Raw genomic sequence first — 18,714 nt, forward strand, 5'->3', positions numbered from 1 at the left:
TGGACCGTATCAAACTTCCTAAGTGGACTTTGACATTGAAAATCAAAGTTCTTATTAGATCCTGCTGCACTACCTTGGTAAAAAATAATTTTGTCCTTCTACTCTCCAGGAACTAAAAAAAAAAAAAAAAAAAAAAAAAAAAAGGAAGGAGAAAAAAGAAAAAGACTTTTCTACAATAAAATGGAATTTTAAGTCAATGGGTATTTTTGAAGAGAAAAATTATAAAAGCTTTCTCACAGATTTTTTGGCAATTTAATAAAAGAAGTCCTTCACAAAGAAGATGAAACATCATTTTAGTATTCATATATACATTAAGGTATGAAACAAGATACCTTTCAGTGCTGTTTACAGCTGAAACAGAATACATAAATCACTGGATGGGAAAAAAAGCCAAGAATACTAAAATAAATCTGGCAAGAGCAGTATAATGTATCCCATGTTTATAAACGTGCAGGAGAGTATAAATTATTTTATCTAGAAAAGAAACTGATTGCAAAATGACTTTTTTTAATTTAACACCACCCTCTAGTGGCAGTTCTTGTGTTGTATCGAAGCAAAAATTTTGTTTAGCTTATTGGTCTCATGCGTTAAGAAATGGTACAAAAATTGTGAACAGCTAGTAGCCTGCCTCAGCTGAATTTAGTGCCTACAATGCACAGTCTCTAAGGAATGCCTGCCTTGGAAAAATTTCTATATCTGGTTTGTTTCCAGAAGTAACTAGCCTGGTCCAAGATTTAGGTCCATCTATTTTTGCATCTAATAGATAGTGAGTAATGCACAACTTCAGAAATTTGCCTAGTGTTCTTGCTGTGAGGTACAGTTACCAGTTCAGTCGGCTTGAGACAGACCCACATGGGCATTGGATAGGGGACCAGTATTTGAAGGACTCGTATCCTTCACAGAAATATAGGGGACTCTGCACCTCCCTTTCCTCTAAACATGAAGTCCTTTATTACTGTTGTTTTGGGAGAACTCAGATTATGAAACTTGGGAGTTCTCCAACCAAAGCCATCTTGTGTACGATGTGAAACTTCAGCATGACAAGTGGTTGATCTGCTATCTGTAAGAAGATTGAATCTGCAGTCAAAACAGTGTAGATAAATTACTTGGGGGCCTGGGGGGCAATGTGGTTTATGCCACTAAATCTCTGCCTATGCAGCAATAAATGAGGAACAGACTTCTCCCAAACACCTATTTTCCAATGACTATTTAAAATAATTTGCTATTGCTCTCTCCTGATATGTATATGAATGGAGAAAATATAATGTTTTTACTTGATTCATCCATCTTTTCTTCAATAGACCTCTGACACCTTACTCAGAGGCCAGCTCTACAAAAAGACTTCCACACGTATAGCTGGACTTAACTGGCTGACTTCCTAAACGATTCTGACAGATATGCAACATCAAATTAAAAGCAGAAGGCTAAACCTGTTGGTGCTCTCAACCCCTCACGCCATCTCTCTGACAGAAACTGGCATCTCCAAGAGCAGGGACATCTGGTTTACATAGGAGGAGGGACATCTGACAGATGGGCCGGCTGTACCACTGGGGGCAAAACCAGTCTTAGCTCCCACTACGAGTGTTACAGAGCCCAAAGGTGAGAAGTGTGATTTTGAAACCCAAGTTTTCACCTGTGAAGTGCTGTTATGTTCCTAGAGTTTTACTTCTAGGTGAGATACCGAGTCTTGCACAGCCCCATGAGGTTCTCAAGCACACGTCCCTCTCAGTCCCGGAAGAACCAGACCCAGTAAGTATGCCATGAGGACAGGTAACCCCAGACCACAGCAGGCACCACTGCTCCAGACAGAGAAGATGGTCCTTTCGATACTGTCCATTTGCAGCATCCACCTAGGAAGTAGCTGAGTTTCTCCTCTTGAGCAAGTTTAATCTCTCCTTCTGACACTGAACGTAAACCCCTTCTACCCAGCTGAGGGGGTGGCACCATCCAGCGAAAATCTAAAGTCAGAGGCCAGAGAAAGGAAGTCTGGTTCTCACCCAAAGTAGCAGGGAAATACCCAGAGTTTCTGGCCCAAGGACCAGAACTTTTCTGTGAATATACAGAAGAGGGAGATGCAGGGCTGGATTCCCTTGGTCAAAGAAAGCACTGAACCTGGGTCTAACGTTTTCTAAGTAACTGCTTAAGAGACCATAAGGCTATGTAGTACTATGGGAGATAATGTTTCCTCTGACTCTATTCCCAGAAAGGACCAACTCCAAGAGAAGATTCAAGACTGGGAGTTCAGTTTGACACAGACACCCTGCTGCAGTCATTCCCTCAGTTAGCCACCCGCCTTCTGCAAGAGCTGGCTCTTTGAACTCACCCATTTCTCTTAGCATTTCCCACTGGTCCTCACTTTGCCTCTGACCACTGTGAATATCACATTGAAGTGCCTAATCCTCCCAATAGGAAATTTAGAGGTCTCATTCAAAGCTGTGAATCCCAATATGGGATTGTAACAACTCAGCATAGCAGGGCTGATTCTTTATGAACCTAACCTGAGGAATTTGATTTTCACACACCAAGAAAATTCTCAGGACTTCTGTAGCAAATGATACATGCACCTCAGAGCCAAAAAAATAATGCCACTAAATATTTTATACAATCAGCAGTGACCTGCACAAATAGAGCAACACATTACAATGCTCTGAATGTTAACTCAGAACAAATTATCCACCAGTCAGTAATGAGATATAGCAAAGCCGGTCTTAATCATCTATCCAAAAACGGCTGCTTTGCCAAGATGGTTGGTACCTAAAGACTGAACGCTACCATCTTAGAAATACTGCAGTTATTTTTAAAGTAGTCACATAAAACAAGCAGCTGCTATTACAGGCAGAGTCTAATGCAGGTTTTGCAGGATATAAAATGTATATAGATTCCTATAAAATTAGGCCAGCAATGCAGAGGGGCCAACAAAACCCTTCTGCTCAAGTTTTGTCTGCATTGCAGTTCTTTCACTTCTGTTTTCACCCTGCCTGTCTGTCCTAGAGCTGTCATTATCTGCCCCAGTGCATCTTGTACTGACTTGCCTCCTCTTCTAATGCACTTTACTATTCTTATCACTGCCATATATGACTAGGGTGCATTCAGGTCCCAGTCACAAGGTAGAAAACTCTGTTAATTCAATAAACCCAGTAGCTGCTGCAATGCCAGGTTGAAAATCTGGAATGCATATTTTTTCACTCAACTCAAAAAGGCAAACTCTCCCAGAAAAGCTCTAGTGGCTATTTTAAAAATAAATCAAACAATGTGTTTAAAGCACACATACCCAAGAAAGGCAGAGGGGCAGTTCCTGGAGAAAAATGATTGAGTACTTAAATAATTTTATAGCAAAACAGTCCGTGCTCTTTATCTTCCAAAGGAGGCTATAAATCAGTCCTTCACTAACTGGAAAAGGAAATTAAAGTCCAATTCTGTCATGCATTTTACTTCTTTATTTTGGGTGTTTGCTCTAAGTGTTACCCTACTGTTGTCCTTTGCCGGTATTCTCATTTCTGGAGGTCTCTGCTGCTTTTCCGATAAGTGACTTCTGCCTCTACACAATCACAGCCAAAGGCCATCTCTGCCAAGCAGCAGAACAGTTGTTCCCAACAGGCAGAACACAAACTTACTACTGTTGAGGCTCAGGCAGAGACCAAGCAAATTAGCAGTAACTCTGCTGTCTCCACCCAGGGCTGGCTCACATTTCTGGGAGTTTGAAAATGGGATTTCATTTCATGAGAAAGCAGAGCAGAAACACCAAAGTTTCAGCCAAGCTAGTTAGCTGAGTGCCAGCACTTCTGGAAGCAATCAAAGAGCTAACAGCAACTCCATGGCCAGCAACAGTGTGTGACACTGTTCTTATGGCAAGATGAGGGGCTACAGATATTGGGACAAAAATGAGACTTGACAGATGAGGTGTGGAAGCCTGGTCACAAGAAGTTTAAGAACCACTAGAATAAAAGACAAGAGACTGACCTGCAGCAGCAGGCATCATAGACATGTATGAAAGGACACCCCAAATAACCGATTTCAAACAAAAACCAATCACTAGAAAAGGCACGAGTGTCTCTAAGGGCTCATATATGAAAAATGGTGGACCAGAGCTGCACTGTGGAAAAAGGGATAATTTGTTGGGAGATGTGCATAAATTTATTTCCACTTATAGTGTCTATATATATACAAAATATATATATGTATAAAGTGAATTAGATAAACACTGAGCTTTGGCATTTCAAACAGATACCAGGAATGTACTTTACTTTTAAATCATTAAAACCTGAGTAGTACGTGCATTGTGCATATATGACAGTCTTTTGCAGCACAATATAAAATATATTAAGAGTCTCAACTCCCTGTGTTATGTCTTCATGCCAAAGGGTAGAAAAGGAAAGATGTTTTATTTGAGAAAAAAAAAAACACCTTACAAGGCATAAATATAAAATATGTAAGAGATCTGAGAATACTTTTTGCAGTCAAATCCACATTCCAGGCAAGGGATACTAAATTAAAAGTTCTGCCAAAATCCTCATGGACTCAATTAAGTGATGAGGTATATGAAATCTGCTACAAGATAAGCTTTTACATTGCTATTCTAAGCAACTTAAGTAGGTACCAAGAAGATCAGACCTCAATATCTGTTTTAACTTTTAAATATGTCTGGAAGCATTGGCTCTCATTCTGTTGCCATAAACTTCTTCACATCTTGCATTTAAGCAATCTTTTATATAAGACTTTTAAAGTACATTAGTATGTTCAACCTTACTTATTTAAATTGGAGGTAGAGAGGAAAAGCTGGCAGATGGGCTATGATCCAGTTTTCAAAAAATGCATTTGTTCTCAAATTCTTATTCTAAAGAGATGCTCAATTTTTTAATATTGAAGTCAATAATGGATATACTTTTTCCCAGTTTCTGAGTCTCTGATCATCTTTGCCCATTCCACATGTTTTTCCCCCTTAATTACGCAGAATTTTCATTACTGGCCCAGCCAATTTTATATAGTAGAGATCTCTGTCTCCTCTTTACATCATTTGTCACTTAAAATGTAAACTCAAGGCATCAGAAAAGAAACTGTCTTATATGAAAGGGGCTAACACATCTATAAATATTCATTCCTAACACATGCACTCAGCCCTTCAATAGTTTTTGGACATAGCACATCTCAACTGTGCAAAATCATCCAATATACATTCTGTTATATTTACTTATCTTTAGCAACACCTCTGCAGAAGCTTTCACCCAAGCCTCCTCCTATGGCCAAGATTTTCAACTCTCCATCTTCTATTAATATCAGGCTGATTTCTTACGGGGAGAGCTTCAGGGAAAGAATTCTGAAACCCAGAGAAAAAGCCACAAAAATTCATAATGTCTGTCAATACTGTGCTAGGCTCCCAAGATTGCATACTTAGAAAAAATATTTATAAGCCCGTGTTTATTTAATGTCACATAACCACACTGCAACTTTTGCTAAATTAAGAGCAATTCAGAAGTGGGATTCTGGTTTAGTACAATACAAAGAGGCTAGATGTCAAGTTCAAATTTGCTAAAAAACTTTTATGGCACTCACTTAAGGCTTTGAGTTTAATTACTTTTGCTTTGATTCCCTTTCCTGCATCTGATCAGCTGGAGCGCTACATCCACCTATGATGTAAAGGAACTAAGCTTTGCCACGTGGTAGTTTACTAGCATCTACATGTTTTATATATAATCAAGTGGAAATTTTTAACTCAGTAACTGTGAACAAATGTGATGCTTTTCTAAAATCATTGTAAGACATTTTCATGGGTGAAAATGAGGGGGGAAAACATGTCTACTTGCAAATATTTACATTTTTGCTACATTCTCTATTAATATACTTTCATTCTATTTTCTTGACCAGATAAAAAATGACAATTTTTATTAAGCCAAGCACTAAGTTCCATAGGTGAGAATGTTTCATCCCATGTGCTTTACTCCACCCTAATTCTAAAAGAATCATCATTATACCATTACTGTAACTCATTAGAGGAACTCATCTTCTGCTTTCAAAACTTTTTTTTAACCACTAGCAATATACCCTTAATCCATATAACCTAATATAATAACGCACAAAGCTCAAGAAAAGATACTGCTTTCCATATACCCATAAAATGGCAAGAACAGAACTGAGCAACTCCTAAGGACAAAGTGGGCAGTATATTGGTTGGAATGGCTTAATGCGTAATGCCTGCCTTCTCCCTCACACTACATGCTGGCGTAGTGGGGGGGCAACGTTTGCATTTGCTTAATATGAATGTAGTCTTAATTTGAAGTGACTTGCTTCCTATACCACAGAATACAAATGGTTTATCACCTTCCCTTGCAAACAGCTGGGATCTCACCCAGACCAAGCTCCCATAGTACTGCTGGAAGTGCCACTCGTCACACTTTCCACATTCTTGGTTCTGTTCCTCTCTCCCACTCTCTCTCTCACACCAGGAGAGGTATCGCTCCAGTTGGCTCTCCATCACCCTAAATACCCAGAAATCCTTGCCCACAAGTCAGATGGCCCCTCTGGCTGACTCCCCAAAACCCTCTGAAGAAAACTGCAGCAAACCACCATGTGAATCAGAAAGGGCAAAGCAATCTTCTCCTCCTCCTGCACAGAAGCATCACCCAGAACACTTCCCCCATTCCCAGAGACCACTCACCAAAAGCAGTGGCAGGAGTGGTTTGTTGTGAGAGTTGCCCTCTTTTCCCCTCTCCCTAAAAACAACCAGTACAGCCTGCAGCCATTTCAGAAACTAGTAAAGGCTGCTGGTCTGCTCCAAAGGGCAGCAGCTTCCTCTTTCACCTCTTCCATCATACAACCTTTTAAAGAGCGTAGTCCTGTGCAACTCAGAAACCAGCAAGAAGGTATTTGTACTCACATTCTCTTCCCCCAGCCTCCTCACCCCTCCTTCCCAGGAACAGTTAATATCACAGAAAAATACTGTAGAAGCAGACAGAATTTGTGCAACACTTTATTACGCTGCTGAAGACTGGGAATCAGTTCTGGTAACAGCCTCTTTTCTGCTATTCAGGCTGCGGAAGTCAATACTACAATGTTATTACAAGGTCACTGTCCCAAAGAGGGAAAACATACAAACTCTCTCAGTACTGTCACTAGCAACCTCCTGTCCTGTTAAAATGGCAATACAAGCTGCAAGTGTAACACAGTTACAATTAGGTGCTGTCCAGTTGCTGGTGTATTTGCAACTGCTATTATTTTTCAATGGTAAAGAACAGTCTTAAAGTTTTAAGCATCATACTGCAGTCAGATTAAGACTTCAGATAAAAGGAAGTGGCACAGATATTTACAACAGACACACATACAGTTATAGCAAATCATGTAAGGTTCCATTTGGCACAAAATAGGAAGTCAGAGCTTATGTCTGAGGCGACCACATGCTCACTGTTTTGATTGCATGATTGTAAAGAAATTGATATTCGCATTACAACGCAAGACAAGTTACCATAACCTTTTGTGGAGGAGGAAGTGAATCAATAAAGGCCTTGTCTGTTAAGGTATTATTTCAAGTCTTAGCAGAAGAGAAACCAATATTTTAACTTAAATTACAAACTTCCCTTTTAAAATAAATCTGTTGTTGTTATACCTTAAAGGGTGTCAACAAAGGGTCTACGCATCATGTGTCAGACCCACATTAGTCCCTTGCTTGTAAAACTGCACAGCTAATGCTCAGAAGAATCAAACGATGTAAGGCTACAGTACAGCCAAATTAACCTTTGTATTACATTTGCCAATAATTATTTCCATCATAAATAGAGCGCTTTCAGAGTAACTAGAAATTGTACTTTATCCAAACCTGGAGTCTACAAGTGGTGAGAGAGAGACTTTAGAGTCAGGTTAAATATATTGCATAGGCTAGATAAATATTTAAATCCAAATTCTGAAAGTAATTTGGCTTGATTGTGAAATTATTCAAAACTGAACAGAAAGGAAAAAAAATACATGTATAAAAAACATCTGAAAACAATTTTGGGTTGACCATAACCACAAGTTACAGAATATCTTACTTAAAAAGCACATTTCCTACTGCTTTTCAAAAAGTAGAGAAACAGAAGCACAATTTGAAAGAGCTCTGTTTTTTCTACCGATCTATTCCTTCTAAAATACCTGCTCAACCTCAGCTTGCCTTCTTCAGTTTAATCTAAGCCAAGATTAGCAGTGGACACAGTGCGTCACAACACTGAATACTGTACTTCCAACCCATGCTTCAGCTTTACTTGCCTGAATCTTTATTTTGAAACAATAACAAAGCTTTATACTTTACAGCTTGCTCATAATAGAGACTATTGTTTAACAGGAAGTGTCAGAGACCTCAACTATCATTTTTAAAGCATTTGAAAACTAAATTATAATTAACAAGAGTGTTTGTGATGCAAGTATTTTTTTTTTAATGTGTTCCTACAGGTTTGCATGTTTTAATATTCCCTTGTATTGGCATATTGTTCCCAGATATAAATCCTGTCAAGCAGTGTAGTTTTCTGAAAGATAGTATCTTCCATCCTAATCACATTTTCAATAAACTCTGTAAAAGACAGTCAATGAGTAGACTATGATAAAGTGCATATATTCCATTTTGGTATGGGCAAAGAAGTTTTGGACTGAGAAAGTTATTCATACTGTAAATTGAAAACCACATAAAAATCCCACTGTGGCTGTTCAGCACCCCACAATTAAGTTGTCCCACCAAGCAGTGCCCAAAAATTATTTTTTCAAGTTTCTTGTCAGCCAAAAAAAAAAAGTAACTTACAACATATTAAAAATAATGGCTCCTTTTTAATTAGATTCTGAGAATCATGAATTTATGTAATCCTTGAAAACTACAGCTCCCCCAAGGCTAGCGCACTGCCTTGACAACTTGTAAGTAGTATGTATTCTACCCTTTGGATCCAGGCTTCAAGCTTGCAAAAGCTTTGGAGTTCTTTAGGGAATGTGAGATTTCATTGAGAAAAGAAATAAAATGAGAGTCCCTCTCTGACTTCTTGGACTCAAAAATAACTACAATGGTAAAATGAGGTTCAGGACGAGTAAGAAAGTACGTGCTTTGGACTTTGTCATCATAGAAGTGAACAACCTTCTCCAAACTGTTGAGGTCAGAGGTTCTATCAGTCATAATCATGATTACATTGGGCCAGTGCATAACAGGCCTGTCACTGGGCAGAGACACCACTGCAGGGTACTGATCCACTCCTTTAGGGGCTTCCCTGTAAGAATGGGGATGATGATAACCATGTCCCTGAAAACTCTCTGATCCACGATTGTCAAAGATTAGGGAAACATTGACAGCATCATATTTCCGGATAAAACTGGAAATTTTCCCAAAGTAATCAGGATTTGTTTTAGCAGTCAAAGTTTTCATTTCAGATGCTGTTGTTTGTCGACTGAGGGCCTCGTGAAAGTAAAAGCTAAACTTGGCAAGGAGAATGTTTTTGAGTTTCATCAGCCAGAGGAAGAGGTGTGGAGGTTGCACAGCCTTCTGAGACTGCCCTCCAAACAGATGCTTCTTGGTCTCTCGCTGTTTCTCAAAAATTTGGCCCCAAGTCTGTAGTTTTGTGTGAGCACTGTGCAAGTTGACCAGGGATGGAAGGAACTTCCACTCTGAGATCTGAGCCTGAGCCTTTAAGAGATGTGCAAGCACATCTACTTCCAGTTGGAAGCTGCTTTCAAGAGGACTGAGGATTGGATGATGAAATCTAGAAAACACAACATTATTCAAAACATGAGAACTGTTGTACACAATAGTGAAATAATCAGTTAGTACATCAATTCACAGCCAGAAAACCAAACATCAAAGCAGACTAAGGTGTAAATCAAAGAATAATCTTGTCAATTTAAAGACAATTCTTTTAGCATAATTTTAGCATAAACATTAACATACAGCATTCTTCATATTCTGACAAAAACACCTGTCACTCATTCTTAAATCAAAGCAAGGGAGTCATACTTGATCAGTCCAAAAACAATCACTGCTTATTATGATCCATGGAATACTAAAGTACTGTTTCTCTTTAAATCTGGATGTTTCTGTTTCAGTTTTACATTCCTTCCGGTGATAAAATATGTTTTGATGGTTCTGGAGTAGTAGTAAGACATTAAATCAAACCAAGGAAATTATCTAACATTATCAATTCACTGGCTGTATAGGAAAGCTATGAGGAAGCCAAGCTGAGCTTTTTTTCACCCCACCCTACGCTTTTTAATTCACAATGAAATGGTGATAGAAAATTAGTCAATAGAACCACATTAACTGTATCTAACAATGAACCAGCTCTCAAACTTTAAATCTTGGTGTACTAAAAGCAATGAAGGGGAAAAACATTAGGCAGGATTTCATCATGTGACAATGAAGATGCTGTACTGACCAATTTCTCTCATTAAGAAGTCAGGACAAGATCAGCTCTCAATTTGTTTAACAGATGCTAAAAAGAAAAAAAATATATCTCTTCTACAAGGTAGAAGTGCCACTAGAAAAGAATAGAACAGACTTGATGAAATGGAATTTAATAGATCTGTTCTGTAGCTTTCTCTTCCCTCAGAAAACCTGTATTTCAGTATTACCCTTATTTAGGAACAAAATATTCCACACCCTTGTGTTTGTAGCCTGCATGGAAATACAGTTCCTTATCAAGTAAAAAAAATTCATAAACTTCGTGATAACATCAGTAGATGCTCCTGCATTACAGGCTACTCCTTCAAGATTAATTATTGCCTTGAGTGCAGAATTCACAGGCTAAAATTTGTTCCTTTTCAAAAGATGACATTCCTGGTCACTTCTTACTGCATATGAGGATAGAACAAAAAAAATGGCATAGTGTTTAAAGTCCCAGTGTTCCACAAGAAGTTTATCATGTTCTTAGCATGGAAATCATGCACCACTTGGGCTGCCACGGATTTCCCCAGTCTGCCCACTACACCCCATTCGATGGGCTGCAAGTGTTCAACGGCTTTGCTGGTATGCAGAAAAGATGTGAATGGTTGAGACTGTCACTATATTTTCTCTGTAATTCAAAAAAAGGAAAAAAAAACCCTCACATATCCAGCCTACACCCCTCTTTCCCTTAATACTCAAATCACTTGTAAATTTGTAACATCACAAATAAATACACTTTTAATTAAAATTGTGCAAAACTGTTCTGGTTTCAGAAGTTAAATACTTTGCTGAAGACCTATCTTGTAAAAGTTAAGAAGAACGAGGCTTTTTTAGTAAAAGGATTCGCATAATAAGCATTTAGGACTCAAAATCATCTCCAGTAAAGAACAACCAATAGCTCAGAGACAAAACATGATGATGCTTCTATTTAAGAAAAGGTAGATACAGCCTCTCCCTTCGGAAAAATATTCTAGGTCTTGATATTACCTCAAAACAGAGAAGTTCATACTCAATTCCCCCAACTTTTAACAGCTCATCTTCAGACAAAGTGAAAACCACTCCATTATCCCCCTCAGCTCCCAAGACATAATACATACAATCAGTTTTGGAAATATCTGTTTCAGAACCAAAGCACTTAATTTTGCTACAGTCCAGAAGAGAGAACTAGAATTTTTCTCCCCTCCCCCCTCACTATTTTGGCCTTGACTTTCCATTAAGCTCTTTGCAAAAACATTATTTCTTGGATTGGGAAAGTTGTCTGACAGTTATATCACTATTTTTAAGCATCCCTTTTCTTGACAGCCACAATACATGTCTTGAAAGGATTTTCTATTAAGATTCAAGTCTGAATTTATTTGAAAGAAAACGAAATAATGAATACGGCAGATCAGTTGATGCACTACGTTCTGTAAACAAGCTAGGTTAGGTGACCTACCACCTTCTGCACACAATATTCTGTCAGGACTGATCCTGCCTTCCCTCTACAGCAGAGCATCTAGTGACTACTAGCTACTTTGGTGGGTTGAGAAGTTCAGAGCCTACGTGAATCTGAACAAAAAAGTGTCAATTAAAACTAATATCCTGCTAATATTCAACACTACGTATTTGCAGTGCTTTTGTTATCTAGCAGAAAAATGTTTTGTTGCCATATATCGGGGGAGGGAGGGAAAGCACTATGTAACATTATTTCTTCCAGATACTCCCATCAAGCATACACTTAGCACAATGTAAGTTTCAATACACTTACAGTCAGACTGAGCTAGGGTTAACTAAGGTTACTCTTCAACCCTAAAAGCAACTAAAAAATTCATACTAATGCAGTACTGTCAAGTCTCCTGTACTAATGCCATGATGTACGGCTTCCCACTTTGCTTCATGGCTCAGTTATTTTCATGTTTCATTGCATAGCAGGATTTGTTAAACTGTTTTAATCCAAAAATACACATCCTGGTCACAGCTGAGAAGCTAAATAGGGTTGCAGAATAAACTAACAGGTTATGTACCATGTATATCTGCTGTAATTAACTTTCACAGCACAGAGGCATCTGACTAAGCTTGGCATCACAGAAGACAGACAGGTTTTTACAATATTTCAGTAAGCCACTGAGTGTTAACAACTAAAGAACACATTAGATAATTAATTTTTTCCCCTAATCATTTTCCAAAGCAGAGAGATGCTTGAGTTGTTTTCCATACTTTACAGAAGCCTCATTGTCCCACAGCTTTTTCTGTCCTTCTATAAATCACACAATTACACAAAATACTGAGGAGAAAAAGCATTTAACACAAAAAATACATCAGGATAGGCTTGCTAGTTACTTTCTCACTTTAAAAAAAGCTTTAAAACAGCATCTGCATCAGCAGCAGGATCCTTTAAATTATTTCAGTTAACATCCCAGCCAAACCAACAATTCAAAAGTTCAGAAACTTGCTTCCCTAGTTGCATCTCACAGAAACAGCGAGCAAAAACAATGCTGACTTGTAAACAGCTGGTACTAGACAGTGTGTAGTAAGAAAATAGCTTTTAACTGTTCAAGAGTTCTGATTTTTCAGATAAGGGCAATATGATTTGATCATTGATGGACAATTAGTTCTTCCATTCCTTTACCAGTAAGCAGATATTTGCTCTACATTACCTGAATAGTTATTTGCATATGTAAAGAGAGAAGTCAAGGCCAGAACCTATCTAGAGAGCAGATATTTTGTCTGGCCTTAGAACTGTTGCCTGAAATAATGGTACACATCCTAAATTACCAGTGAGGAACATATTCCCAAGAGAACAGACAGGATAGCGGTGAGTTTATTTGCCCTTTCACTTGAGAAAGTCTATAGACTATGATAATGAAATATCTTCCAGCCAGCACAATTTGACTAACACCCACTAGAAACTATTCTGAAATATGAAGAAATACTTGGACTAAAGAAAGATACCATTAACGCCACTTCTCTTCTAGAAACATTCTGTACATTACTGGGGAAGAGCACACAGCAGTTACTGAATTAGCTTTAAAAGCATCTTAGAATGTCTCCATCTTAGAGATGGCTCATTAACCCAAAGCAAGGTCATCACTATTTACCCTGGGAGACACTGCCGTGTGTGCGTGTGTTTATAATAGTGCATTAGAAGAACAGACAGCGACACTGACATTTTCCACATAGCACAATAAAGCATTTCAAATATAACAGTCTCCAGTCACTCTGTTAAAGTATCAGTTTGGGTTTTCAGATTTAACATTGCTTTTGATTCACCATTTGCTCAGAACAAATGTCAGAAAGTGTATAGTGTAAATCAATTTTAAACAAATTTACCTCCCCTTACTCTTTAACGAATGATTATCACAATAAGGAAAACAATTTACATTTCATTTTTCATTGGACAAACAGCCCTGACATTGTAAGGGTTCACAGACCAAGAATTGCCAAAAATCACTAGCACGGTATTTAGATTTATGTTGACTTTATAATAGCACAGTTATGTAGCAATTTGCCTAAGCTATTTTTAAAAATAAGTGAGTCAGCTGCAGTGCTTAAGATTTGGAATGTCAGAAAGCACCACTGAATTATTTTGATTTTTCCTATGTGTACATTTTAAAAATCTAGCTTAATATTCATGAAAAAGAAAACCTCAGAACATTCACTACAAATGTTTTCCTAGGCACTATTTTACTAATAAAAGATGGAGGGGGGAAAAAAAAAAATCAAATTGCATTTGAAAATTATCTTCCTACAAAAGCTACTTCATTTTGCTTTTAAAATAAGAAACTGGAATTTTAGTCTGTTGAAGAGTTAGCCTTAAAATTTATCTCAAAACTTTTTTCTTGTTTAAACTACCATCACTTGCAAGGCTCCCATGTTTTATAAGCAAAATACCTATCCCAAAATCATTTAGAAACATCCTAGGATTCTTTTAACATAACTATTAGACCTGAACTTCAAGAAATCATAGAGGGAGGGAAAAGATACTCAGAGGTACTCCTTCTTGTCACTGCAATAACTCTCAATTTATTTCAGAGCACCATAAAGCCCTTCTAAGTGGCCCAAACAGCTATTAAAAACAAAAACAAAAAGAAATGTGAAATGAGTTTGATGTTTAGCTGAAGATAGGCCTATATTGAGTCTAATATGTAGCTTTTATAATTAAAGAAGTGGACATACATTCTAGTCTAAAAATAAAATGGTCACATGTAAATAAATATTTCTACATTCATTTTTACTAAAGTCCACATGGATTTAAGTCTTGTTTTCCCTCCACCCCTCACGAAAATGTGCAAGAACTCTTTCAACTTTTATGAGGAAAATGACCCTTCTCCTTGCTGAATATTCATATGCTGGAGATAAATTAAGCAATGGGGAAGGTAGCTCCTACCTCATGAGTAGAAAGGGTCTCTCTTTTTTGCAGAAAAGTCATATTTTGAGACCTACAGTATCTGATGCTGCTCACCAGCACGCATGAATTCACACAAAGGGCTGTGCTGTTTAACAAAGGATGGCAAAGTCATCGGACTTGCTTTGAACCTCAACCTCATTTATTGCAGGTCATCATATACCTGAGTACTTCCTGACAACAAATAAGCACTGACCTTGAGCTGTATTTCTTTAAGATGGATTCCAAAATGTTTACCAGTTCCTCAGAGTTAATGAACTTTTGGGTGCTGAGTGTGTACATTTTTTCATAGAAGTCAGCAATTTCCATCCGAGCCTGAACGAAAAAACAGAGCTGTTCAGACAGGTGAGAAAGCAGCTCTTCCAAGTGAGGAGCTGTTCCTCCTAGTGCATTGCGACCCGTCGCCACCACCTTCTTCAGCTCATTATGCAGAGATGTGTAGATGGTTCGGATGGAGTCCTTTCGGCTGAAGAATGACTGACCACCTGTTCAGATAAATATGGAGGTATTACCAAAATCCAGGGACAGCAAAGATAGACAGCAATACTGGAAAATCGTGTATAACTGTACTTGTTTTTAACTAGGTGTTCCTAAGTGTTGTTTGATCACAGTATTTTTCCATCAAGAAATAACTTCCAGTATACTATTTTGCAAATAACTGAATTAAATTATACATAGAATATATTCAGAAGCATGTTATGTAATTAACTTAATTCACACTCATCCTAATTCATTTTTTAGCCAAGGGCTGCTGCAAAATTTCTCTAACTCCTTCATATCTGCCTCAGCTATGGTATGACTGTTCTGAAACCAAGGGTTCAGTTAACTTTGCTAGTATCATACATGACCTGGAAATATTGTTATCTATGGAAAACAAATAACCAAGTCATCATGAAATTTTAATAGCCTCCATTGCTATTCATAACTCTAGATCTTTTAAAGAGATTTCTCTCAACAATACCTCTTCAAACATAGAACACGCAAATTTGGAAAGCAACCTTTAAATGAGAACCATATGACTGTATTTGTGTTTATGAACTGAAGGTTTCCAGTCCCTATACAATGCTAATATAAACCAGAATTCCAAGGGAAAACAATCACAGTCTACCTCAGCAAGACCAGAGCACAGATCAATCCATACCTAAATAACTACAAGCAATTTCCACATTTAAGATTTCGAAAAACTGAGAAAAACAGAAGTCAATGTTCCTCTCTACCTGCCTGGCAGTATGAAGAATTCAAAAAACAGTAGAGGGCGAAAGTATAAGATTTTTAAATTTGATGCTAGCAAAGGACTGTACAAAGATACTACCTTTATTTAATAATTTCCATTTACAGACAGCCTTATTAATAAAATTCACTCATGAGCTGCAGCAGCATGAAATGTGGAATTATATAACAGCACAAGGATTGAATATGAAGAACTTTTAAAGTCATTCCAAATTTAGATTCTACTTTGAAACTGCATGGAAATGTTGTAATGATCAACAGTACTTTTCACACCCATTTTACACATATAATGATCAAAAGCTACATTATCAATTTCATGCAGAAAAGCAGAGAATTGGTTGTCACAGAAAAATAGCTACCTGCTTAAGGCACAAGCTGCCCCTTTGTCAGGAGAAATAATCTTTCCATTGCTGTTGCTCATGAAATATATAAGCAAATAAAACCTTGTCCCTACTGCTGTCAATCCTGTCCTTTCTTCAAGTAGCACATTCTCTTTTTAAACTCAGCTTTACAGACCGCATTTTTTCCATAAAGGTCTTATTATAAAATAGTTCAACATTGCTTAAATAGAAACACCAAAGTGGAATTCTCCTGATGCTTTACTGCAGTACATATTAGACTTATATCCCTTGATCCATTTTCCATACCACTCTACGGTTCAAAAGAGAAATAAAGAGCTTTGCCGAGAGGGCAACACTGATTATGATTTGTGCTGGGCCAGTTTGGGATTTTTCTATTTACAGACTAAGAAAGTGGTAGGTAGATGAGATTGTAGCCAGAATTTACAGAGATCCTGTAGTCTCTATCTGAATAGCAATTCCTGGGAGGCTCTCTCCAGTCCTGGGTGGTTACATATGGTGCTTACATGTGTACTTGTATGTATGTAGTTCTAATGTTAGAAACTATGAGGTGAGAAAGCTGTAACTCTGGTTACCCCACTGGGCTCACCTTTGCCAGATTCTTAGCCGGTGTGTCTCAGCACAGAAACACTTCTGGCTAAACCTCGGGAACCATAAGTAGGTAGCTTACTAGTCAAGAAATGCATCGATTTGCAGAGCCATTGTGCAAACTGCACTGCGGCTGCACTCTTATTTACTCTAAAAGGGGGGCCTGGAGGGTATAACCAGTTTCTGCGCTGGACCCATAGACACGTCCGACGATCCAACACGTGCGTTTCAAATACACCCGCCCCTCACGCCGGCCAAGGTCCTCGATGATCTAGTACCGTGCTGGCGAGTCCACATGCTGGTTAACTGACCCCATCGCGGTGGGGGCTGCAAGAGCCGCCCGTGCCCTGTCGCGCCGCCGAGGCTCCGGGAGCTACGGGGGGGGGGGGGGGGGGGGGGGAGTAAGGCGGCCGTTGGAACGGACCACAGCGCGGGGGGGGGGGGGACGACGAGACGGCCGTTGGAGCGGACCACAGCGCGGGGAGGGGGCAGCGCGCGCCCAACGGGCAGGTGCCTGAGGAGGGCAACCGCCGCCGCCCCTCCCCCGTCCCCCCCCCCCGGTGCGGGCGCGAGGGGCGGCGCGGCGGTACCTAGCTTCTGGCCCAGGAAGGTCATGCTGTGGTAGGCCTTCTCGGCGGCGGCCAGGTGCGCCAGCCCCGCCAGCAGGGCGAGCCAGCTGGCACCCGCACTCTTGTTGGCTTCGCGCTCTTTCTCCACATTGTCCTTGGCCTTGTCGTACGAGAAGATACCCAGGTGGGAGAAGAAGGTCTCCAGCACAGCCTGCTCCACCGGCACCGGCGCGCCCAGCGGGATCGACTCCCCCATCCCGCCCGCCGGCGGCGGCGGCCCCCTCCTCCGCCTCCTCCTCCGGCCGCCCCCGAACTGCCACTGCTTCCGGGTGCGACGCCGCGGCCACGTGAGGGAAGGGGCTCGCGCCACCTCGCCGCAACGCCCCCCTCCGCGCGTGCCCTCGTCACGTGACGAGAGGAACTGGGCGGGGGGGTGTATCTCAGTGTCACGTGAGGCGCGAGTCCTCGGGGAGGGCGGGGCCTCTGCCGCCGTGCGGCTGCGCGCGCGGGTCACGTGGCACGACCGGTGGAGGGGGGCGCGGGGCGGCCGTTAGACGGAGCGCGCCCTTTCATTTTCTTGAGGGGGAGGAAGGGTCGTCGTGGCGTTGTCTCCCTGTGTGAAGCTAGAGGGGAGGCGGGCCTGAGCGGGGCAGGGGTCGGTGTTCACCAGCCCCTGCTGCCTTTCTCTGAGGCCGAAGGAGGTGGTGCGGTTGGTCCACCGTACGTTGCTCTGTCCTGAAATTTTCCCTGAATTTTGGGGGGTTTAATATCCTTACTCCAGAAGCAGTAGCCTCCCTCCTGCCCTGCAAAACACGTGCTTGTGACAGACTCCAGAGCAGTCTTTGCCTGCCTCAGCGTTGCAATGAGACATGTTTGGTTTTTAATAGCAGATGATGAGTCTAAATGATTACTTGGTGTGGAAGATTACTTACCAGAATGTCATTTCAGTACGTATATATCCAATTCCCCAGTTACACCGGGAAAGAGAGAGATAAATGTAGAGGTGACATATGGGAAATAGGATGTCAGGATCCCACACTAAATTAAAAATTTAAAAAATAGTAATTTTCTTCCATCTGAACTTGGGACAAGTATGCAGGATTTTGCTCAGTGTAACAAAATGTCCTACCAGCTGTGACTTGTTTGAATTGTCTCTATTGCTTAGCAGAAGATGCAGCTCCCCACATTCTCAAATGCCTGAAGTTC

The 18,714-nt window shown here is 40.0% G+C and overlaps 1 protein-coding gene across 2 annotated transcripts; it reads right to left on the minus strand.

Annotated features, from left to right (window-relative positions):
* Positions 1-6,948: 6,948 nt before the first annotated feature.
* On the minus strand, positions 6,949-17,942 carry KICS2 (KICSTOR subunit 2). 2 transcript variants are annotated; one of them, XM_026092408.2, is made up of 4 exons: positions 17,530-17,942; positions 15,174-15,247; positions 14,959-15,095; positions 6,949-9,701 (listed from the first exon to the last, which is right to left on the minus strand). In XM_026092408.2, exons 1-4 carry the CDS (start codon positions 17,762-17,764, stop codon positions 8,885-8,887), a joined length of 1,263 nt encoding a protein of 420 aa, XP_025948193.1. In that variant the 5' UTR covers positions 17,765-17,942; the 3' UTR covers positions 6,949-8,884. The 2 variants fall into 2 exon arrangements, with proteins under 2 accessions (XP_025948193.1, XP_025948192.1); XM_026092407.2 differs by having other exon boundaries at positions 14,959-15,247.
* Between the last annotated feature and the right edge of the window lie 772 nt (positions 17,943-18,714).

The sequence above is a fragment of the Dromaius novaehollandiae genome, chromosome 1 (assembly GCF_036370855.1).
Source record: "Dromaius novaehollandiae isolate bDroNov1 chromosome 1, bDroNov1.hap1, whole genome shotgun sequence".
NCBI classification, from domain to species: domain Eukaryota; kingdom Metazoa; phylum Chordata; class Aves; order Casuariiformes; family Dromaiidae; genus Dromaius; species Dromaius novaehollandiae.